Source organism: Opisthocomus hoazin, chromosome 4 (genome assembly GCF_030867145.1).
Source record: "Opisthocomus hoazin isolate bOpiHoa1 chromosome 4, bOpiHoa1.hap1, whole genome shotgun sequence".
Taxonomy (NCBI): Eukaryota; Metazoa; Chordata; class Aves; order Opisthocomiformes; family Opisthocomidae; genus Opisthocomus; species Opisthocomus hoazin.
Genome location: NC_134417.1, coordinates 44,659,234 through 44,684,274, shown reverse-complemented (window position 1 = coordinate 44,684,274; position 25,041 = coordinate 44,659,234). Strand labels below are relative to the sequence as shown.

The window sequence follows — 25,041 nt, the reverse complement described above, 5'->3', positions numbered from 1 at the left end:
GGTAGGATTTGCTTTGCCAGCTCTTGCCCATGGTCGCCCTCATTCTTGCATTTCTTTTGGCCAGCATTGTCAAAACTGGAGACTGTCCTAAAACACCACCACAAGGAAAGCTGCATTTCTTGAACCTCCGACTTCAGGGGTGTCCAGGTGGCATTCATTTCCTTACTAGTGGGGACTGGGGATTGCCCACTGCATGGGGAGGCCGGCAGGTCAATGATTGCTACATGCTCTGCAACAGCAGCGGGGAGAAAACAAGGATTTTTTTTATGCCCACTGCCTTCCCAGAGCCATTTTAGCAGTGATAGCTAACCTGTAGACTCAGGACACATCCCCTGCACTTGCCTTGCTGTCTTGTGGCCCCCTGCCACCCATGCCAGGTTCGCCTGCGAGAGCTCGGGGGCTTTTTGCGCGCAGCAAGCCCTACATTATTTTTTCCCCACACCCCACAGGCAGAAATCGCCTGTTTTAAAAAGCACCGATTCAAAAAACAGCAGTTGACGTGAAAATCAAGTGGCACCGTGGAAGAGGCTCCTTTAGTCTAACACTACATATTACTGAATAAATCAACGAGGAGGGAAAAAAAAAATCTTTAAGCATAACTTCCTAAATAGGAACTCGGAGCCCGTTTACAACAGGATTATCAGTGGAAAAACAGGCATAAAGGTGGCCCTTCTGCGAGCCGCCCATCTGCCCGCTGCAAGAATCACAGAAGCTGGAGGCTGGTGGGGAACAAGAGGCTGCGCGGAGCCCTCCAACACCGGACCAAGAAATCAACCCCAACAGACGCTAGTGCCAAAGGAAATTCATACTGGGGGGGGGAAACCCATCCTTCGCCGGCAGCGGATGTTTTACAGAAACACGTCAGTATATATAGTCCTCGTTTCATGTAGAGGAGTGCGTGCTCTGCAGTTTCCCCCCCCCGGAATGTCAAACACACTTCGCCAGCGCAAGACGGCACACGCGAGAAGTCCGTAAAACACTTCTCTGTGCAAGCCCGCGCACGCCGAGCAGGGGCTGCCACATCCGTGCCCGCACCAGAAAAACCTTCTGCAATTCGTAACATTTTCCTGTTTTTTACGGCCCACTGAAGTGGCGAGGGGCGGGCGAGGAGGAGGAGGTGTTGGGGGGGGGGGGGGGGGGGGAAGCTCGCTTCTTCCGTAAGAAATAAATAAATTGCATAACGAGATACTTTCTTTGGCAACTGCTTCCTGACAAATATTTACAGGGGCAGCGCGGAGCGCGTTTCCTCCGACGTGAGCGGGCCGCGCCGCCGCCTGCCCGGGCCCCCCGCCGCCGGCCTGGGGCCGGGCCGGGCCTCCGCGACTTGGCGACATGGGGACGGAGTTCCGCTACAGCTGGCGGCGTGCGTTTAGAAAAAAAGAAAAATAACCCCCAAATCAAAAAAAGTACAGTCCGCAAGCAACGCCAAATTAAAGGTGGGGGGAGGGGTGCCACGCTCGCCTTTCGCCCCCCCCCGGGACCCCCGGGCTCATCCCCTCAGCTGCACCCCCTCCCCCTCCGCCTCCACTCCACCCTCAGGCAGCGACTCCGCTCCCCGCCGGGAACTCGGATCCTTCTTCCCCACTCCGGAGTAAGGTGTCTCAGCTGCCCTCCACCCGCCCCTCACGCCGCCGCTCACCACCATCCCCCCTCCCTGCGCCGGCCCGGCCCGCCCTGCCTCCCCCCGCCCCGCCGCCGCCGCCGCCGCCGCCACGGCCTTCCCCCTCCTCGGGCCACTTCCCGCCTCCGCTGCTCTCTGTCTCCCTCCGCCCTGGGAGCCGGGCACTATTTCTCCTCCCCCTGCCCTGTGCGCCGGGTGCCTGTGGAACGCTGCGCGCCGAGCCCGGCCGCGGCGGCAGGATACAGGCGAGTCCGGCGCTCGCTATAAGAACCTCCTTGTGAGCGACGCCATTTTAAGCCTTTCGCTCGGCTCGGTGGTGGGAGCAGCAGCGGCGTGAGGGGCAGAGGACTGCCGCCGCCCGCCCCGTACGAGCGGCCGCTACCCGGGGGGGGACAGCGGCGGGGGCACCGCCGTAAGCAGAGAGCCGAGCGAGGAGAAGGAGGAGGTGGCGGCGGCGGCGGCAGAAGAAGGAACTAAAGACGGACTGGACTGGGATTGCCCAGGCAGCAGCCGGAGCCCGGGGGGGACCCTGCGCTCTCGCCTCCCCGTAACGTTAGTGCCGCTTTCTCTGGCGGGAACTCGGGGCGAGCCCGGGCCGGGCCCTCCCTCGCTCCCCCCCGAGGCCGCCGGTGCCGCGGGAGCGGGCGCCGCGTCCCGCGGCCGTTGGGGTTCCGGGGTGTGCCCGGCGCCGAGGCGGGAAGGACAGGGGCGGGGGGCGCTGCCCGGGTGGAAGTGGGGGGGGGACGGGGACACACACACAGGAGGAGAGGGCTCCGGGTTTGGGAGGTTCGGACAGCTGCGGGAGGCGGCAGCTGCGGCTCCCGAGGGGTCTCTTGGGAAGCGCGTCCCGGGGCGAGGGGGTGGCTGCGAGGGGCTGCCGGGGAGGGCCAGTCCCTGCCGCCCGGGGTCCCGCGCCCGCCCGGGGCCGGACCGCTTTCGTGCCCGCCTTTTTGAAGGGGGGGGGGGGTGGTACTGACTCGGCGGTGGGCTGCAGACCACCGTGGGTGGGAGGAGGGGGAAGAGAGAGCAGGGGACGGGTTGGTTTGTCCCGAGTGTGGTTAACTAATCGCGGCCACCGCAGTCAGCGGGGGAGACAACTGACCTTGCCGGGTGGGTTTTCGGCCCCAGTTGCGTGCCTGTTCGCCGGAGAGGTCACGCTTTGCCCGGGTGTCGCCGGAATGGAGCTCCCCGGGGCTGGGAGCAGTGGAATGAAGTTCTTAACGCCCGCGTTACCGGAGTCCCGGGCGGCGCGGGGGCTCGCAGGCTGGGGGGGGCGGAGGGGCTCCGGCCTGCCCGGGCGTGCGGGGCCCGGCTCCCGGTGGGGCCTAGGGCTCTCTCTAGTGATTGCTCCGGATGTGGGGTTTGTTCCCCGAAAAGCTTTGCCCGTGTCTCTTTAGTGCTTGCTGCTGGAACAGCGAGGTTTCCTAAACCTAGCAGAACCTTAAATTGTTCCTTAGCTAAAACTTGGTGTAGGACATCGGGCTGCTGCTTTGTGAATCTCTTCCCGAAAACCGCTGCTGGAGAGTGTCCCTCCAGAAGGACGGGCTGTGAAGGTACTCTGGGCAGCTTGTGACTTTAGGAGCAGCGGTGTTGATCTTTGTCAGCGGCTACTTCTTCTTGATCTCTTTCTCATGGAGCAGCCATTGTTCCGACACTCTGTACGTTCCAGACATCTGCGGTCCTCCCATCCCCCAAAGTATGCAAGTGGTGAATGGAAAGAGGCTGGGCTGGTATGCTGAGGTCGGTGGACGGAAACCAAGGAGGGGTTTTAGTAAAACAGGATCTTTATGTGCTGAGACTGTACTAAAGGCAAAGACCAGAAAACTGTCTGAAAGAGTATTTGGGCTTACTTGATAATAAGTTCAGACACACCAGAGAGCAACTTAGCCATTATGATTTTGTTTCTGAATAACAAAAAGGTACTACTGCAAGGCTTTAAAACAACTCGAGGGGCAAAACTTACTGGTGTTTATTGGGCGAAGCTGTAATGTAAGTTTCAGTAACTGGCGGTCCAGGAACCTCTTGTTAATCTTGCACTCATTAAAAAGGTGCCGACAGCTGCAGGTATGTGGCTACTGTGTGGATTGTCTAATGGTTGGTACTATTGAACATGAGGCTACTTAGGTGTTCAGACAAGGCTTCAAGGCTCTCTGAATTCAGCCGTTCAGTATAAGATCATGTCGAGTGTCTTGCTGTTCTGGGATTGTTCTAAAGAAATGTCGTATTTGCTTGGCAATTAGTTTAGATAATTTCTGTTTGGGTATCAACTGATATGCGTGGGAATGTTCATGTTGGTCTGTATGGCTGATCATCTCGAAGAGTCTAGGGGAGAAATAAGTAAAAACGTACTGATGGAAAGAATGATGCAACACACAATAGCTTCTAAAAGCAAGGATTTAATGCAAAGTAAAGCTTGGTTGAAAAAGTTCTTCAGTTGCTGTGCTACAGCCTTAGTAAACCAAGCTTCCTTTTTCTTGCCTAAGCAATAAATAGGTTGGGCTTCTTGCTTGATACATAGTCTACTATGAACACTAGTGTTTTGCTATGACTACGTGGTGTCTCAGTAACTGGTTTATCAAATGTTGACCACGAAACCTTGTTGGCCTTCATACAGATGGCTTCTTTGCGAAAGGGCTGGTGGTATTTCATGACTTACCATCATCAAAACCTGTTAACTCTTCAGAACACAGTACTTAAGAAAATTAATTCAGATGTAAAGACAAGTTAGTATTAGTGGCCTTCTAAACTGTTTTCACAGTATTCTGAGGGGTAGAAAGGGAAGTAGCAAGAATGGGGCAGGGAACACGGCTATTGTAAGCCACAGTCTTATAAACTGAAGTCTGAACGTGCAGTCTGAAACTCCTGGATAAGGATGTTTCTGCAAAATGTTGTCTAGTAGGCAGGCTAGTGTGCAAATGCAGCAGTAATCAAAATCGCTCACGTTAATTCATAGTTAAAGCTGGTAACGCTGGGGTTGTAGTGATTATGCAGTTGCTTGCAGCAAAACTTGTTCTGTGACTCTGGAAGACTACATACTGTGGCAGGAAAGTCAGGAATGACCTTACTTATCTTGAACATCCTACTTCACAAAGCCTGATAAAACTTTGTGAGAAACTGTGCAGGCAGCTGGGAGTTGCTCTTGGGTCCTCGCAGCATGCGTTGACAAGCCCTGAGCTCCCTGCCTTGCTGGGTGACTGCGCGGTAACGTAGAGATGGCACCTCATTAACTGCAAAATTCTGCAAACTCTTTGGCAGTAAGTATTCTGTGTGACTTTTATTGTCTCTGTAGATAAAATGATTATTCTGGTCAGACGGGCAGGGTAGTATTGCTGACTTTCTAGTTAAACATGGGAAGACTTGTTTTGGGTTGGGGGTGCTTTGATGTTATGCACCAACTGAATTGGTTAGGTTTGCCAATGTAAGGTAGTCTGGCACCGGTTAACTTCCAATATCCATTTCTGGCACTTCATTCCAAGGTAAAACTTGCTGTAGTATGTGATCAGGCTTTAGCCTAAGAGGGTAATGTCTTAATATGGTAGCGTTGTGTGGTCTGTGTTGCCTCTAATGAGAAAGAGCTAGAAAGGTTTTTTTGCACTGACAGGTAACTTAAAGTTCAAGGGAGAGAACTAATGGCAGTCTTATTTTGGCATTTCTCTCTGTATGGAACACAGATTGACAAGGTGAGCAGGTGAAACATGTGCCTGTAGTTCAGCCTGCCCTCATGAATCTGTTAACTCTGATGTGAAAGCAAATGTGGCCTATGCTTTTGTTGCCTTGGGAAGTATGGGCGCAGATGGTGCTTTAGTTTTCATTACAGAAGAACTTTTTGTTAATGTTCCAGGTTGCTTTAGGAAACAATGTACACTGGCTGGTTTAGTATTGCAGAAGTGAAGTGCTTGCTCTGTTACTTAATCCTAAATCAACTCTGAAGCCGTGTTTATGGAATAAGGTCATTCCCTTAAAGGTTGAAAGAGTTATTCTAGTATTCTAGGTTGCTACTTTTGAAAAGGTAGCTAGCTGGATCTTGCTGGAGTTGGCAAATGCACAGTGTGCACTGTAGGTGTATTTGCTGGAACTAGCAAGGCTGACTTACTGTGCTAAATAGACTTGTATAAATTGGAGAAGTTGCCAGCTCTGCAGCAACTGTGGCAAGTAGTTTTGTATTGTCCTGGCAACAATTCAGGTGCCCTCCAGTGGCCACAAATCTTAACATCCTAAAGGTGCTGATAAATGCTGTTGCCTTGTCAGTTTGCCTTAACTAAAAGTGAGTTGAAAAAACATCTTGTAGTGTCGGACTTCATTAGCATGTTTGTTGCTTAAACAGTACTTCTTGGAGTGTTGGTATGTCTTATTGTAAATACGTAGTTATTTTGACAGACAAGCGAAGGCAGCCACTTTCAGATTCGTAAGTATTTCATTAGTGTCAGTGCAATTATGACTAATCCCTCTGGTTTCTTAAACCGTGGAAATTAATGTTTAACATCCATGTTCAGGGCTGGCTACATCGTTGCAGCCTCAGAAGCAGCTAGATTATGGTTAGATACTTACCAGTTTAGGAAGGAGATTGCTAAATTGTTGCTGTATTAGGGTGGAAATGAATGTTTTGAGTTCTACACAGACAGGGGGTGGGGGGGAGATACCTCTAATACAGTGGCTGTCAGCCTTCTTGTTAGTGATGTATGTAGTCATGATGAATGACTGCAAAACCATTAAGTACCTGTTTGACACTCAAAACTAAGCAGGAAGCTTGAGGGCTAGCACTGGTTTGTTGCTAAATTTCATTAGTGCTAAATGAAATGTGGTATAATATTTGTCTAAGTTCTTATAGGTTATCTGTAGATGGTCATGATGGCAGCTTTTTTGTATGTGGCTGGGTAAGACTAAACAATGATGTTTGATCCTGGCTACTGCCATCTCTACTGCAGACATCTTGCTCAGTGAAAGTAGGGGCCCATGGACCAAAAGCTGCAAGAAGTGCAAGTTAATCAGGTGAGTACTGCTGGCAAAGTAAACCTTAGACAGAAACACTAGCTCATCCCTAACTGAGAAAGGCAGGACTAAGCATAATGTAGATACCTGTGTCCTGCAAATAAGAGCTGCTAACTCCCTAAACTGTGACAATAAAACTGCTCTTAATGTTTTGCCCAGCCATGAAGATACTCAAACATAATGAATGCAATGTAAAAGCTTAATTGGAAATTGCTTGCTGGTGACCAAAGATCTTGGAGTAAATCCTTTGCTGAGCGGAACTGACTTAGTAACTGTTTTGAGGTTACTTGCATGAGTTGGTGGTTCTTAGTTGGTCAAAACAATTAAGACATAAGAGTAATTGTGTTGATGATCTTGTTATGAACTTGATGTAAGTTTATAAACTTGAAACTGTCCTACCAGTTGTTTAATACTGAGCTGCAAGCTGCTGTCAAAGGACTGATATGTACATTATGTGGAGAAGATTATTACTTTTGTTATCAAGCTGGATGTGTATCATCCGGTTTGTAGTTGAAGCAGATCTTCACATCTCATCTTAAATGTGAAGATCATTATCAGCTCCTCTCTTGAACAGTGAAGAACGATATGTAGGTACTTGGAGCCAATCTTCCCTACTAATAAAGTGATAGATTTTGCTGGTGTTGCAGTATACTTGCCAGTGAAAAGCTCTCTTAAACCATTACTTTCCCACATGACGTGGTAACTTCTCTGTCAGCTTGAGCACAGCTGCTGCTTATAGCCCTTGGAAACAACCAGAGACTTCTGTAGAGGACAAAAAATACCCAGTGCAGAAGGTGTAGCACTCTGAGAAGATCACTTTGTTTTGTTTGCAGATCTTGTCAGAAGCTGCTGGTGTACTTGCCCAGGATTTTGAGTATAAAGATTGTGTTGACAGACCTCTTGCAATTCCTGAATGTTTATCTAGGTAAAGGGCGAAATAACTGTGCGGTGGATCCAAGCACTGTAACTTCTCTGAAGTGACAAGATCCAGTGCTGTGAGATTTCAGCTACCACAGTATAAGTATTAAGTAGCAAAGAGTACGGGAGTATGTGAAAAGGTGTGGTCTTACATTGCATTAAGTGCTGAGCCATGTGACCTTGGCAGCCTTAGCCTCTGGCCAGCATCAAACAAAATTCTGTATTGTATCTGTGCGTTGCTGATAGTTGTAAGAAATTATCGTAGTAGATAACTACTACCAAGTATCTTTTGACATCTCTAGCTGTCCTACAATTATGTAATTTCCACCAAAGTTTCTCTGAAATGCTGGTCCTAATGAGTGAAATATTGCTCATCAAAGGTATTAGAGAGCCTTAAAATGATATTGCCAACTTCATTTTTGGGGAGGCTTCCTGGCAGGTTCTGAAGTTTGAAAGTTCATCTCTTAGAACGATTGTGCAGGTCAGTGCCCAGGTGAACTTTATTACTTCTTTAGTAATGTGCCTGATGTGCATGTTCTGAATTCTCCAGGTTCTCATCATTTTATAGATTAGTTCTCAGGTATTTCTTGGCTAACCATGGCTCTCAGACCAATGCTAACTGTTGCTTATTGAAACTTCTAATGGGTTGTTTTTAAAATGGTACTTAAACCTTAGTACCTGTGAAGACCCTGACTAATTGCACAAGCTGTTAGTGCCTAAATGCTGTGTTATTTGCTCTAAGTACTGTGTTTCAGCAGACACTCAGTGCCTGCAGCTGAAGGTTATCGCATCTGGCAGTGAAAGCTCACCAAGTCCATTTTTGATATGTTTTGTTACCTGAACTTACAGTCAGTGGCTAAAGCTGCTCTCTAGTGATCTATTAAAACTACTGGGTGGCGTTCTGTACTTGCTGTGAGCAAAAAAAAATGTGGATCTTACTACAGTTACATTATAGTCTCAGCTGCACTTGAAACTTAATGAGTTGTCACAGTTGATCTTTGGCAAGCTGGCTAGGAAGTGGGATTCTTGACTAGCCTGCTGTCCTTTTTGGGAGGAGGGGGCGGGGTAAAACAGAGGAGCGTCCTGTAGTATCAGAACACTGCGGAGTGCCCCAGTCCTAATGGAAGTGTGGCAGAATGGAGCCTTACAGCTGTGTTGCAAAGTTCTTGTGGCCCCTTGCTCTCCCTTCTGCCATGTCTGCTTAAGGCTACGTGGATTCAAAGATGAACCTTGAGTTTTCTGACCTTATAGCCCGAGTCTTTCTTTCACCAGACATTTTTTGAGGAATAAATCCTCTTTTAATGCAGCTAACCCAGTGTTTAAGTCTACTCAAGATTACCAGATGCCTGCACTTCAGTTCCATTAAGCAGTTGTAATCAACTTAGAGAAGTCTAGCAAAACCAGTAATATTTGCGTGCTCTCTGCTTTAGGTAATGAGCATGTGAATAGAAGCTCTGCTCTGTGCTCTTAATTGGTCTTAGATTGCTGAGATGACTGAAAACAGACAGGCATAACACTTTATTTTGTGATGTGGTGTCAAATGAACTCTTATAAAGAAAACTTACAAAAGCTAGTGTAGGGACACTCTTCTGCCTTTTTGATATGGGAAGGAGTTTGTAGATAACTTCTAAGGCAGAAGACAAAGACTGAAAAGCCAGAACAATTGATTTAATAGCAAACTGTGATGCCTGAATGAAAAAAGAAAGAATGCAGTGGAAATGAAGCAGCAAAAAACAGCGGCTGGAAGCAGAGGTAACTTGTAGCGAGCATTGGCAGATTTGTGTGTGCTGTCAAATACCCCACTTTAATTCTGCAAATTATCTGAGCTAGTTTCTTGCCTCTTTCAGCATATATTAAGGATATTTAAAGCTTGGAAGTTGCAACCTGTTAACCTTTGAGGTAAATAAAGCAGATACTATTCAGGTTTCTTAATTTCCTAATGTTCGATAGGAGAAACAGATCTAAGACTTTCAGATCTTAAGAGATGTTAAAGAACAACTTAAGACTGTTGTATATTCTGGGTTTAGAGGCAAACTTATTGTGATCTGATTAGCTAAATCTAGAATAGAAAGTATTGCTGTTTGCAAGACATCGTCTGCCTTTCTGCAGGCAATACATTGTCTGAAGTATTCTAGCTTGGATAAATCCTGGCTGGGTGGGTTACACAGGATACTGAGTTTATCACTGGAGTGAAGTATTCTTGCTGCGTGGTTGCAGGGAATGATGTTAAGCAAATTTTGCTTGAGGAAATGACCAGAGCAGTTTTGTCATGAGTTGAAGTTCATGAATGAGTTTGTTCTGTTGCAGTCTAAGATCAGCAAGCTGGATTTCAGTGTGGACGCATGCTGTGGCATGCAGGTTATGATTATTGGTAGCTCTTAGTTTTCTATAGAACTGCTGAAATAGCTGAGGTTGCTGCGTCTTGGCACAACACTTAAATATAATAATGCTGGTCTGTGTCTTGCCATGGCATTTCTTCTGAGGTGGTAGTGAAGGCTACAGATGACTCTTTCTGTCATCTAACTCGAAAGAAGATAGCCATGTTTTAGAGCTGTGAAAACCCACAGTGGATTTTTTCCTTTGAGTTGGCTGTATGGTTTGATTTGTTTCTTTTTGATGTTGCATACTGTATAAATTACTTCCATGTACTTACATTATCTTCAGATGGCCTACGACGAGATATTTTTACACAGTATTAAATATGCTGAAAGCAGAAGGAAGCCTCACAGTAATGTGAAAAATGGGAAGTTCTGTATTCTGATTCCTGGTGTAGATAATAAGGTAAACCTTAACTGTCTCTGAAAATATCTAAGTGGTCCATTGCTTTGTTTAATGTGATAATTTACAGCCCTAAACCATTATTTGAGAGCCAGTTTTCAATGAGTTCCATAGTAATTTCTGTCCGTCCATGTCGTTAAACTGCTGGTGTGAGGAGGGATTTGAAAAATTGAATTTCTTAATCCAGAAGTCACTACTGGCGAGTGACTAATTTTGCAATAGTCAAGGCCCTATAATGCTTGCTTGTAACTTTAACTTCAAAATAGTCTCCACTCACTGCCTACAGCTACTCCTTCCAGAATAGACAAGGTGACTGAAGATTGCAAATGCTGCTACTGTAGACAGACTATGGGCATGCTGTTCATTACTTCTTTTGTGGATATGGAATGTATTTAAGGAAAACAGTTGTATTAATCTAATCTTGTGTGGTACCTTTGTACAAGAATTAAATTTTTTTAAAAATGTAAGTCTTCAGAGTGAAACTCAAGCATGTTATCTGTTCCTAATTTGAAATAAAGTATCTTCTGCTCATTGTGTAGAGAAATTGTAAACACCAACTGTCATTCCTACAGCAAGCTTCTAAAATCCCTTAAAACACAACACTGAACCTGTACTTTAAGAACTTCTTACCCGTCTTACAGAAGCATCTGATACATGAAGAGCCTCCAAAACTACCTACAAAGCATACTTTACCCTAGAGCTCAACAGAAGCCAGATAAAAATCCTCAAACTTAAGTTGTGTTTGGAATATCTGGGAGGATAAGGGAGAGAAGGACATTATCCCCATTTGGCTAAGGAATATTTAGAAGTTTACAACAGGTTTCTGGTGGTAAAAGTTGTTGAACTTGTTTAACCTTTGAAGATACAGAATGAAAGCTTCCTAAATTGAGACCTACAGGGCAAATGACAATCCTTTTAACTTCCAAGGTGATCTTGCTGCTTAGTCCAAAACTAGAATCATCCAAGTTAGAAACTGAGTGCCAATACCCTGGATCATCCTTGTTTTCATCTGTGGATAGGCAGTGTATAAATCAGTTTTTACAAGTCATCTGTAACTTCTCCCTCCTTCACTCTTTCAAGTTGTAGCTGCCATGTTTTCTTCAGCTGGACTAAAACTTTTGGCTTTCCCCTCCCCCAGAAAAATGTAGACAAGTATAGACTGATTATAGGCTCACCTCTTTGAAGGAAGGAAAATAATGCAAGGTCTTTTAGGCTTCCTGCTAATCAGTTTAGTGCTATTCATTCCTAATGATTATTAAAGTAACGATCTTGGTTGTATTGTGTCTTTGTAAGACTAAAAGCAGTAAAAGCAGATTTGCCTGTTGCAAGAGTGCTTATAGCTATGGGGTAGGTTAGATCAAAAATTGCTTAGGGAGACAGGTCAGCTGCTCCTGTGAAAGAGCTTATATACCATGAAAGCTGCTTTGTTTCTGCTATCAGTATTGTCTTACTTGGGCAATTCCCCCTCCCCTCCCGCTTCCTTTTCTAGAAAGCAGAGTAACAACCTCCAGAATAACATTAAAGGATTTTTAAATAAAAAAAAATCCTTAATTGAATGTATTTCCCACATATTACACTTGAAAACTAAGGTGTTAATTAGGAAGCTTCTGCTACATTACATTATTACATTTCTGTTCTTGAGTCATAAGAATGAGTGCTGTAGTTGTCTGGTGGTGTTAGCTGTGGAACTGATGTTGCCTGTATATTTTGGCTACTGACTCTTTGTAAAGCAGGTATGCAGGCAACATCACTGGCAGGCAGCTGTCTGAAACAAGACCAGTTGTAAAATTAGAACCAAAGAATCCTTCCAGTAACACCTTGGTGATTGTTGCAGTAACTTCAGAGTACTTTGAGAATAACTCTTTTTCCAGTACTTGCAGTTCTCTTCACTTATACGTAGATGGTCCATGTTTTTAACTGCTGTAACTGTCACAAGAGGATTGAAATCTACTTTCTCTGTGTAAGAAGATGTGTCATTCAGCACTGATGGTTAATTTATAGATGCAGTTGCTTGGCCTGTTCTATCTAGATGAGACAAACACATATGAAAACAGATCATGGTGATTGGATATATCAGTCTTGGTTTCTCATACAAGGTTTAGTAAGATGCTGCTCTCAAGCAAAAGATTTCTGGAAGACTTGCAAGCTTAATTTGGCTTGTTTTACAAAGGGGAGGGGATCTGCTTATCAGATCAGTCAGGTGTAATCTGAGTCAGTCTTAATGAAGAGATTCTATTAAGTTTAAGGTAGTAACCTTGAAACATGATAGACGCATTTTTATTTAATACAAGCTGCAAGTATGAGCTCTTTTGTAGGCAAACAAACTGGTTTAGCTGACAATGAAAATGAGTTTATCTCAGATAAACTGCAGCAGAGGTGCAAATATACTGTAGTCTTGATATACCAGGCAGGTAAACGTCAGGCTGATATTCACCCCCCTGGGTAGGCTGTTCTTGTCCTCTGTAAGACAGAGCAGAAGAAAACAATTCACTGTGCTCTGTGTCCTAATGGAGCTTAACAGCTTTAGAAAGAAAGTTACCTAGATTTTGCTGAAGCTGTTCAGAATTATTGTCCAGATTTGAGAAATGCTATTAGGCTTGTTGACTTTCTTGGCATGCGCCTAACTCTTCTCCAAAATCAGAAGTTAATACCTAAGTTTTATTCATCATCAAAATACTCCTCTTTCATTCCTTTGAAAACCAAGAAACTTTGAATTGTTTTTATTAGTAACTTGAAATTATTTGCTCATAAGCCTGCTAAGCTTGCAGAACTGTTTTTCTCAGTTTTTTAGAATTGAAGTGCAAAGCTGGGACTGATGGTACACCATACAGCCTACTGCAATGTCTTGCATTGCTCTTTGTATGAGGAATTTAATATACGTTTCAAAAACCCCAGCCTCAGTTTAAACCCAAAGCTGCTGATGCTTGCTCAACAAATGGATAATGTCATGAGGGAGGAGGAGGAGGTTTCTAAGAAGTTAACAGCCACCTAACTCCTGGCAGTACATCTGTATGAACTTCTGTATAACATGACACTTGACAAAAACAGACTTGACTTCTGAGTACCTGGTAGCTTTTAAAAATATTGAGGCTTACAGAAGGTTGCTGTTATGTTAAAGTTTGTAAAGAATACAGAGTCCTTGTATGTCTTCCTGATGGTTAAGATCATCTGCATTACTGACCTTCACAATATAATGTCACTAGTCATGTGTCCTCCAATAAATTTGAATAGCAGCTCAATTTAAAGGAGCTTCTCTGTGTTTCGTGGCTGAAGACTACAAGCTTAATTATCCTAGCAGGGTTTTTTTTCCTGTTGTTTCCACTCTGCCACCACTTCACCCCCACCCTGCACGTTGATCCAGTTTCTGTCAGGAAAATGAAGAGCACAAACATTTGTACCTAGTTTGGGGTTGTTGCTCCCTTTGTAAGTGCAGCAGTTAACCTTGTCAGTGACGCACAGGAAGACAAAGTCAGCAGCTTGTCTGGACTCAGTTTACCCCCTTGTCAAATGAGAAAAGAATGGGAAGAGAAATATGGGAGAATGTTCAGTTACAGAAACCCTGAAAACAGTGTACCCTCTTCCTTGGCTACCTTTGGTCTGTAGTTACTTTGAACTCTTAGGTTTAAAACAAATTTCCTATCTAAATTAAAAAAAAAAACAAACTAGCTGGAGTTGTTGGGGGTTAGATGTATATGAGATGTGGATTAGGATATTAGAAACTTTCAGGTGCAGCTAGCAAGCTGATTTAATGTCAGCATTTCAAAGACAATATCGGACTGATAATGCAGTTCTGAACACTTAATCGGGATTCTTCATTGCTATTTTGTAGATGTTCTTCAGCTTTCTTTTGGAATGGTGTCACAGTTCAGTGGCTAGTCTGGTCTGTTGGATTGTATGTAATGGTACAGCTACGCTTCTGATCTCTTCAGGCTGCTGGAACTGAAATGACCGTTTCAGAGTGCAGTTGGTGTAAGCCAGCTGCCTTCATTTGTGTAGAATTCAACAGCAGAAAGAAATGGTAAATGTTCGCATTGCATATTTGAATCTGAGTTGGTAGTAAATATCTCAAAACATAGTCAGTGCTCTTGACTGGTTCATCTACCAGTATGTTAACTTCAAAACTAGTTTGGTGATCATTTTTACCAGCAGCCTCATGATAGGAGGAGACAGGAAAGGTTACAATAAAAATAGATCATCTTTTGTGCTAAGCATATTGCAAATTGCAGATAGCAGTTAGATCTTGCCCAGTTTTCTTTTGGAAATGTCACATCTGACTTGCAGTGAGGACAAGGGAACGCAAAGATACAAATCTTACTTTTAGTGCCATTCCACTTCTTTCTGTTTGGAAGGTGTTAGTGGGGCTGACAAAGTAACGCAGAAGACTTGCAAGGAGCTGTCAAGCTTTCGTATAGGCACTTCCTCTAACTTAGGAGAATTTTCGTGTTAATGGTGAACTGACAGCATGACTTAGTTTTTTCCCTCTCCTTACCACTGCTACTCCCAAACCCCTCACTACATGTCTGAAGAATCTAGCGTTCAAGGGACTGGAAAAAAATGGTTCTGTTGTGAGTACATCCTCCATGCAGATCGTGAGGAGTAGACTCTGGAGTTGGCCAGTCTCTTCCCAGGCTGTGGAGTAGGACTGGTTTAGGGACCTAAGTGTGTCCAGCTGCACAGCAGGGTACTTTATGGTGTGTTATGTCTTAAATCAGCTCAGTGCAGCTTATCTGCTGCAGATGCAGATCTACTGTCCATTTTAAGAGCCAGGAAAGGGTTGCTGCCAAAAGTTGTGAGAGTTGCGAAGTCAGTACAAACAGCATTGGCATTTGTACAGTAAAGTAACATTTTGCTCAGGAGCTGCTGGCGTATCCTGCAGCTGGCTCAGAGACAGCAAAATACAGGCTTGCCTCGGAGTTGCCTAACCTATTCAGTGAGACTTTTAAGACTGCAGGCCTGTCTTCTGTTTAATTATGATTTTTCTAAAAGCTACTCCTGAAGGAAACTCTTAAACTTGGAAATCTGTCTTTACACAAATACAGTGTCAAATTGACTTTGTTCTTCTGACACAGTACTGCAAACCTGTCCTTTAAAGAGATTAGTGGCTTGCCTTTACTTCATTGTCTAGGAATGTTTTGATCAGCATAGCTCTAACACCTAACAGCACAGTGAAAGCTGATTGCTGGAAGAGATGGGTTTGCTCACTGCACTAGTTACCGCTATAAATGTGTCTGCTTGGCTGGCTCCCAGAATAGGCTGTCACCAGCCCTGTGTCTGTGCTGAAGACCATGTTGGACTGTGGGGGAAGGGGAGCAAATGAAATAAAAGTATGACAGCTTTCAGTGACCCATTGTGAAGCTGTAGCCTTGAGTTTCTCTTTCTGGATTAGTGAAGAGATGACTGCAGACTTCCAGTACAAATACTTCTGTACTGCATGGTGATATCAAATGAAGGTGCATGCTGAAGATCTTGATAGAGCATTTGATCATATTTCAGGCTTCTGCCCCCAGTTATCATGGCTTTCTTGGAAAAAAAACACATTAGTTCAGTGACTTCATGTGTGCAACTAAAGGAGACCATTTGTTTATAGTTCAATTTTCAGTTGAACTTCAAGGAAGAGTATTTTGTGTAGCAAAAACCTTTTATTCTTGTGGTAGAGGAAAGGAGTAAAGGCAGAGGTTCAGTTGTAACTCTTCAGGTAGTCTTTGTAGCACTGAAATAATAGCAGCTTGTCTTAAATGGTCATTGCAGCTTTCCTTGCAGAAATCCATGTTGTAGCCTTGTATCAAACAGTTTTGCAAGTATCTGAAGAGTAGTTCTCTTCAAGGGAAGTTAGGAAGTCGGACATTTAGCCCTTGTCTTCACGGCATGTCCAAGTCATGGAATTTAATGTCTGGACTTCAACTTACACAAGAATAGAGAAGTAAAAAATGGCTCTATCATGGTCAGTCTTCAATTCTTTTTCTCTTGCAGCTGTAAGACAATATATCTTACATACAGTCTGCCAGAAAATGGATGATACATCTCATTCTTTTTTGTCTCTGTGCATGGGGATTTGCTCATTAACATTTGAATATACTCAGTGTAGTAATGACATGGCAAGATATGTGAAGTCTGTTTGCTGTTCTAGTGTTCTAATATGAAATCCTGTCTTACTAGCTCTGATTAGTGTTTAATAAGTTCTAACCTTGCTCTTTTTTAGGTTCTCTGAAAGGTAGCAGGAAGGAGTTCTGGGAGCACAACAAAGAACATGACAACCCAAGGTATATAATGCATTACAATTCCTGTTATTAGAATCTAGCAGCTCTGATAAAGAGCAGGTAAATTGGCTCTTTACTCTCATTTTTTGATTTCTTAAAGTCACTTGGATTGAATAATGTCTGCTCTACTGGAGCAATGAATGCCTTACCATTGGAACTCAAACCTTCAAACAAGTTTGTCACTGTAAGCATTTTGGGTCCCTTATGTGCAGTCAAGTACCTAATAACAGTATGTGGAAAAGGGAACCTTTAAGCAGCAGACAAAGACAATCACAATAGCAGCGATTGCTCTGCCTGTTAGTCGGGTTTATAGATGTCTGCATTGGTTTGACGTAAGGCCTCGGTTTAAAACTGCTGTCTTGTAGCGCTACCTGTGCTGCCTTGAGGTAGTTGTTTGTAACAGTTTATTTTCGTTTAAAATCTGTGTCATCTCTTGAAGGATTAATACATGCTGGAGCAATTGAACTACACTTAATCGTTCAACAATGATTTCTTACAGCTGACTTGATGGAGTTGGATATGGCAATGGAGCCAGACAGAAAAGCAGCAGTCAGTCATTGGCAGCAACAATCCTATCTGGACTCTGGTATCCATTCTGGTGCCACAACAACTGCTCCCTCCTTGAGTGGGAAGGGAAATCCTGAAGAGGAAGATGTGGACACAACACAAGTGCTGTACGAGTGGGAGCAGGGATTCTCTCAGTCCTTTACCCAGGAGCAAGTTGCTGGTAAGGCCTTTTCTATTACACTGGTTTGGTTAGACACAGCTTAACAATACAGGAACCTTAATACTGAATTATTACAATACAGAAGATGAGGTTTTTTATTTCTAGTGTGAGGTAACGACTTAACCTTGTTTTTCAGATATTGATGGCCAGTATGCAATGACTAGAGCTCAGAGAGTGCGTGCAGCTATGTTCCCTGAAACACTGGATGAAGGAATGCAAATCCCATCCACGCAATTTGATGCTGCTCATCCAACTAATGTGCAACGTCTGGCTGAGCCATCCCAGATGTTAAAACATGCTGTTGTTAATTTGATAAACTACCAAGATGATGCTGAACTTGCAACTCGTGCAATCCCAGAACTGACCAAACTGTTGAATGATGAGGACCAGGTAAGCATTTTCTTTGCCTCAGCATAGCTTTCTTGTGGGGCTTCTTCAGTGACCTTAAAACTAAAAGCCTTCTTCAAACAATGTCTGTAGGTTGTGGTGAACAAGGCTGCAGTTATGGTTCATCAGTTATCCAAAAAGGAAGCATCTCGCCATGCCATTATGAGATCTCCTCAAATGGTGTCTGCTATTGTACGTACCATGCAAAATACAAACGATGTGGAAACAGCCCGTTGTACTGCAGGTACACTACACAATCTCTCACATCACCGTGAAGGCTTGTTGGCAATCTTCAAATCAGGAGGCATCCCTGCTTTGGTTAAAATGCTTGGGTATGTGGACTACTAAGATGGTACTTGTGTTTTTCAGTTGGTACTGGTAGGTGCAGGTACTCATGTGGTTTTTTGCCTTCTGTAGGTCCCCAGTGGACTCTGTGCTGTTCTATGCCATCACAACTCTTCACAATCTCCTGTTACATCAGGAAGGAGCCAAAATGGCTGTCCGTCTAGCTGGTGGGCTGCAGAAGATGGTTGCCTTGCTCAACAAGACAAATGTCAAATTCTTGGCCATCACAACAGACTGCCTTCAGATTTTAGCATATGGCAATCAAGAAAGTAAGGTAAGTGCCTCTGCTACTGAAGCACTTAAAATGAGCAAGCTTGCTATGATGGCTTAACAGTTCCTGTGTACTGACCTCCTTATTCTGAATCTTCAGCCATGTTGGGCTTTTGCCAGTCAGTCCTGACCTTGCAAGAGAGGAGGGATGCAGGAATTATTTCGTGGAAATGCAGTCATGCTTATAGTGAGACTGCAAAACTTAGACCATACCAGCAGATGGGAAGAGTTTTTACAGATCTGTAACCTATGATGGGTGTAAGCCAGCAACAATTACTGCCTACTGACGTGCACAGAAGTTGATGGATAAATGTTATTTTTGCTGTCTTTCAGCTGATTATTCTGGCAAGTGGTGGACCCCAGGCTCTAGTAAACATAATGAGGACCTATACTTATGAGAAACTATTGTGGACCACAAGTAGGGTGCTGAAGGTGTTGTCAGTCTGCTCCAGCAACAAACCTGCTATTGTTGAGGCTGGTAAGTACTTTGTACTCACGGTAACTTAAAAAGCTGTACAGTGCTTCAGGATTATACATTCTGCACAAGAACAGAAACTGCCAGCATCAAAAATTGAACTTGGATAAGTCCTTCAGTCCGTAACTACTTTTGGAGGCCTTTAGTATCCATAAAAGGCAGTCTGTTTTAAGTAAGTCTACTGTGTTGTTAGCTGGGTTGCGTAGTGGCTGAGCGTTGTCAGAATGGTCTCCTTAGAATATATTTAAAAGGCCCAGTGTCACAAGGAGAATCTCAGGGTTTTTATTCTATGTGATGAAGGGTTATGGCCCAGCCATACTATGATACTAATGCCAAGAAAGATCCAGAAGCTTGTGAGATATGCACTCAGACTTCGAGAAGGACCTGACTGTTCAGAAGATGAGCATCTGAGTGATGGTGTCAAATCTGAATAATGGTGTCAAATCTGTACCATCTCCTAGGTGGGATGCAAGCTTTGGGACTCCACCTCACAGATCCAAGCCAGCGTCTTGTCCAGAACTGCCTCTGGACTCTGAGGAATCTGTCAGATGCTGCAACAAAGCAGGTAAAGGGCTCTTCTGAGGGATCAGCAGCAAAAGCCAACATAGTGGCAGAGGAGAGGGACTAAATTTTTCTTCCTTTTTTTTTTTTTTTCATAGGAGGGCATGGAAGGCCTTCTAGGAACTCTTGTTCAGCTTTTAGGATCAGATGATATTAATGTTGTGACTTGTGCTGCTGGCATCCTTTCTAACCTTACCTGCAACAATTACAAGAACAAGATGATGGTGTGCCAGGTTGGTGGTATTGAAGCTCTTGTGCGCACAGTTCTTCGGGCTGGAGACAGGGAAGACATCACAGAACCTGCTATTTGTGCGCTCCGTCACCTCACCAGCAGACATCAAGAAGCTGAGATGGCTCAGAACGCAGTACGTCTCCATTATGGGCTCCCAGTGGTGGTTAAACTATTGCACCCGCCTTCACACTGGCCTTTGATCAAGGTAAACAACAGCTTTCAGCGCTGAAAACTGGTGCTTTTTTTCATGTAACTAACTGTGAGAGATTTTGTTTCTAAGGTGTTGGGGAAGATAATTTGTCTGATGGAAAAGTTGTTTCTATTGAGCAACTTAGTGTTGTCTCTCAGATGTAAGCATTTAACATCAACTGATTTTTAAAAAATAAAGAAATTGCTAACAGCAAGCACACTCATCATGCTCTTTTACTGCCCACCCCTTTCTTAACTGCAGGCCACTGTTGGTTTGATCCGCAATCTGGCGCTCTGTCCTGCAAACCACGCCCCGCTGCGTGAACAAGGTGCTATTCCAAGGCTAGTTCAGTTGCTGGTTAGAGCACATCAAGATACCCAGCGACGTACTTCTATGGGTGGAACACAACAGCAGTTCGTGGTAAGTGGGCACCACTAACTGAAGCTACGTGTAAAACTTGTCTCTCAAACTCACTGTGTCTCAGTCTGCCTCAGCGATGTGTTGTTTGGTCCAAATAGCTGTTGTCTTACATTTGCCCTAATTGACATCATTCTCTTGGTGCGCTGATAATTCTGTCTTGGCAGACCTGAAGTTTTTCTTAAACAAGAATGCCAGAACCTTGGTTATTATTGGTATTACTAAGAACCCCTTGAACATTTAATTCTGAATGCTATAGATCACAGAAATACTGTTTTTTGCCTGCTTTGGCAAGGGAAGTAGATGTCTACTGAGAAACCCATCCGTGTTGAAACTATGGGTTTAAGGATGCTGTGACAGCTTACTGTGTATTTTCAAAGATGGTGAGAGCTGTAAAAGTACTGAGAATTTGTAGAGGCTCCATGCCTGTTACCTGTTTAGGTACCAGGTCAGTGTGGCAAGAGCAGTCTCAATATTTTTTTTGCCCCGTTAAACACATTAACGAAGGGGAAGTTGCCTGAGCAGTACCGAGTAGTACAGGAGTGTAGTTGTAACCTGTAGAGGCAGGAGGGGGCCTCTTCGTTACCAATAACCACTGTTTCAAACTTAGTAAACTGCCAAGCTAATTCAGCTTGGGGGGGAAAAGCCAGCGTTAGTGTTGTCAAACATGAAGTTTATAATGAACTGAAATAGAAATGAGAACACTGGGAGGAGTTCCACTGAGATGCTTCACTTACTGAATTTAGTTGGATAAACTGGGGCAACTCCTAGCAGGGATGTGAAGTTTGAAGTCCAGCAGTAGATAGTGGATGGGAGCCCCGCTGGGGGAAGGGGGTGTGTGCAAGGGACAAGTTTAGTTGATTTGTTGACAGGCCGATCAACTTTTCGACGGTCATTTTAGAAGATAGCATGCAATACCTCAACTTCAAAAGATGTTTCTTCTTTCCCTAACTAGGAGGGTGTGCGTATGGAAGAAATTGTTGAGGGCTGCACCGGAGCCCTGCATATTCTTGCACGTGATGTTCATAATCGAATCGTAATCAGGGGTCTAAATACCATTCCACTGTTTGTGCAGGTGAGTAAGAGCTCAAGACAATGCTATAGTACATACTAGAAAAAACAGTAAATTGGTTCTTATGCTTCCTTGGTAGAAGTGCTAAGTCAGATTGTGCTGAAGAGCTCGTTTCAAGAAGAAGAGCTAAAGATAAAGAAACCCTTGTGTTTTTTTGTTGCAGTTGCTGTACTCTCCCATTGAGAATATCCAGAGAGTAGCTGCAGGTGTACTTTGTGAACTGGCTCAAGACAAGGAAGCAGCTGAAGCAATTGAAGCTGAAGGTGCAACTGCCCCTTTAACAGAACTGCTTCATTCTAGGAATGAGGGTGTTGGTAAGTGAACTTAAGATAGGTTTCATACTTGTGTTAGAGAAGTTGGTAGAAGACTCGACCTCTACTGAAATCACTCTTCCTTTCGATAGCAACATATGCAGCTGCAGTGCTGTTCAGAATGTCCGAGGACAAACCACAGGACTATAAGAAGCGACTTTCGGTTGAATTGACAAGCTCTCTGTTCCGGACTGAGCCAATGGCCTGGAACGAGGTGAGTCGCATCTTTTGTCTTAGTGGTTCCTTGGGGAGACCTTAATTCCAAGTCCTCCGTCATTCCAGTAGTGAAGTGTAGTTGCCATCAGTGATGCAGGCCCAGCTTTACACGTGGCTGTACCTTCTTTGCTCAGTCTGCGTGTTCAGGTTCAGTGAACTTGGGGCCTTAGAGCTGCTTCTTCCCTTGCAGGTAGGGAAGAGTCCATTCTTTACTGCTGCTAAAGTTTGTAATTCATATTATGTTTGTTAGTGTGCAAAGCTGTGTAGAACTTTGTACATTTCTGCGCTGCTTGTCAGAACCTAATGAACTCTGAATGCAAAAATTGAGGCAAGAGTGATCTGAGGGAAGCAGGAACACACAACATACCCTGCGAGACTTCTGTCAAGCGAACAATGTAGGACTAAGAGTCTTGGGGTGGTGATGCAACTTGTGTTCTCCTTAGAATTGAGCTTTCAGACTTGAATATATTTGCAGACTGATTATCCCACATTGCCTTTTTTCATGCTTAAAGGGCTGCACAGTGAAATGAGACTGAAAACAAACTGTGCGTGGGGTAGGGGGAAAGGTTCACTAAGTGTCTTCCCCCAAATTCTTAAGATTCAGGAGACTAGCTTGTCTTACCTTGTAGGTAAGGACAGTAGCCCTTGATTTGTACTATTTCAGTGCTTACTTTTCTGTTTCCTAAGAATCTATATCTACCACAGTAATGTGGGAAAAAAGCTAAAATGGAATATCTCTTAGAGACTGGTGTTACGCAGCTGCACTACAGACGGGCAACTAGTAATGTAATTGGAGAAACTGGGAGAGGTCCCTTCAGAGCTCTTAAAAGCCCTGTTGCTGGCTTGGTAATCTCTGAACAGCTGACTTGCAGGAGTTGGGCAGGTGTATCTGAGGAGGAATGTTCCTAGACCTGCCTGATCTTTTTCATTCCCAAACAGAACCCTTATTCCAATGATTTAGGGATTCCTGTACCCAAACTGGCTGTTATACATTGGATGCAGATGCTTGGATGAAAAGGCATTTCATGTTCACAAAGTACCATGCTGCAGTGCTCGCTGCATAAGAGTTGCTAAAAAGTGATCTGGGCCAAACTTCAGAACTTTTAAAACTCAGAATTACTAGTGCTGGCCCAAAGACCTGATGCTAAAACTGTTTTGTAACTTTTTGTGTACACCTAGACAGCAGATCTCGGACTTGATATTGGTGCCCAGGGAGAACCTCTTGGATACCGCCCAGATGGTATGTCTCTGCCGTTCCCCTTGACTAAACTTCAGTTGGATGAAGTCAAGTCTTAGATTTTAAAGGAGAACTGCAAATGAGCGAAGAGTGAATTACTCTTCAGCAAGGTATTGCAAACTGACAGGCAGACGGGGAGCTGCCAGTTCAAATAACCAGTTTTGGCGGTGCCACTGGCAGCGCTGAAAATGGGAGCCACATGAACATGCAAAACTGGTGTCTTTTGCCTGAGTCTTGGGGAAGCATCTCCCGCTGAGCTGTTGTTCCAGAAGTCTTTTACATTCTTTATGAATGGACTTGACAATTCCAATAGCGCAGTTTTTCTTTAAAACAAAAAACTGGTATTGAATGTATTAGCCCGTATGTGTCTATAGACTTGAAGACAAGCCTATCCCTAAGGATTCTAAGCTATTTTTGACTCGTCTTTCAGAAGCAAGTCTACAGTCTCGGAGCCTGGTTTTGCTGCAGTATTGTTGAATTTTAGTACTGTTGATTGTGCAGACTAATGGCTTGGCTGGAATCTGCTCGTGCTTCTGACTGCAGTGTGCTTTGTCTGCAGAATCATACTGGAAGGCTGTTTCGAACTATGGAATAGCCATTAAGGGCAGGCAACAGATTGTTTTGAACTTGGCTGGACTAGAAAAAAAATTAGATGGCTACAAAGATCTTCTCACACACTGATACTTGCAGCTTCTGGTGCATCTAACATCCGTTAACATTATGCTTTTTTTCCCTCTGCCACCTTTAACTTTCTTAGATCCTAGCTACCGTTCTTTCCACTCTGGCGGATACGGTCAGGATGCCTTGGGTATGGACCCTATGATGGAACATGAAATGGGTGGCCACCACCCTGGTGCTGATTACCCAGTTGATGGTCTGCCAGATCTTGGCCATGCCCAGGACCTTATGGATGGGCTGCCTCCAGGTGACAGTAATCAGTTGGCCTGGTTCGATACTGACCTGTAAATCATCCTTTAGGTAAGAAGCTCCAACCTTGAATTTAAAAACAAAACGAGGAAAAGAGATGACTGGACTGAGGACTTGGTTGGCAGGGAGGGATTGGCTCAGTTGGGTCCCAGTGTGCCAGAACAATGAATAAACGCTCTGGAGACACGTGATCAGTACACTCCAAACTGACTTCTGCCGTGAAGTGTGGAAGTAATTAACTGTAATGTCTTGTGCACTGGCTTCATGCAGTCTTGATGTGCAAGAACAGTGCTTTGCTCGGGAGCAGTGACACCTGTTTTTTTTCTCTTTGCAGCTGTATCATCTGAATGAACTTGCATTGATTGGCCTGTAGAGTTGCTGAGAGGGCTCGAGGGGTGGGCTAGTATCTCAGAAAGTGCCTGACACACTAACCAAGCTGAGTTTCCTATGGGAACAATTGAAGTAAACTTTTTGTTCTGGTCCTTTTTGGTCGAGGAGTAATAATACAAATGGATTTTGGGAGTGATTCAAGAAACGAAGAATGCACAAGAATGAATTGCAAGATGGAATTTATCAAACCCTAGCCTTGCTTGTTAAAAATTTATTATTTTTTTTAAATCTCTGTAATGGTACTGACCTTGCTTGCTTTGGAAGTAGCCTTTCTTTTTGCAGTAACTGTTGTTAGTTTTTTTTAAAGTCTCTCGTAGTATTAAGTTATAGTGAATATGCTACAGCAGTTTCTAATTTTTAAGGATTGAGTAAAGGTGTAGAACACTAATTCATAATCGCTCTAACTGTATTCTGAATAAAGTGTAACATTGTGTAGCCTTTTTGTATAAAAAACTAGACAAATAGAAATGGTCCAATTAGTTTCCTTTTTAATATGCTTAAAATAAGCAGGTGGATCTATTTCATGTTTTTGATCAAAAACTTTATCTGGGATATGTCTGGGTAGGGGCCAGTAAGAACTGTTTATTTGGAACCTTGTATTGGACAGTTTACCAGTTGCCTTTTATCCCAAAGTTATTGTAGCCTGCTGTGATACAGATGCTTCATGAGAAAAATGCAGTTATAAAATGGTTCAAAATTAAAGTAAACTTTTAATTCATTC

The 25,041-nt window shown here is 44.0% G+C and overlaps 1 protein-coding gene across 1 annotated transcript; it reads left to right on the top strand.

Annotated features, from left to right (window-relative positions):
- Positions 1-1,830: 1,830 nt before the first annotated feature.
- On the top strand, positions 1,831-25,038 carry CTNNB1 (catenin beta 1). Its single transcript, XM_075418823.1, has 16 exons — positions 1,831-2,173; positions 16,506-16,566; positions 17,063-17,290; positions 17,427-17,680; positions 17,771-18,009; positions 18,095-18,296; positions 18,626-18,770; positions 19,229-19,332; positions 19,427-19,765; positions 20,012-20,170; positions 21,123-21,242; positions 21,403-21,553; positions 21,643-21,764; positions 22,946-23,006; positions 23,761-23,981; positions 24,265-25,038. The coding sequence occupies exons 2-15, from the start codon at positions 16,554-16,556 to the stop codon at positions 23,967-23,969; spliced, it is 2,346 nt and encodes a 781-aa protein (XP_075274938.1). The 5' UTR covers positions 1,831-2,173; positions 16,506-16,553; the 3' UTR covers positions 23,970-23,981; positions 24,265-25,038.
- The last annotated feature ends 3 nt before the right edge of the window (positions 25,039-25,041 follow it).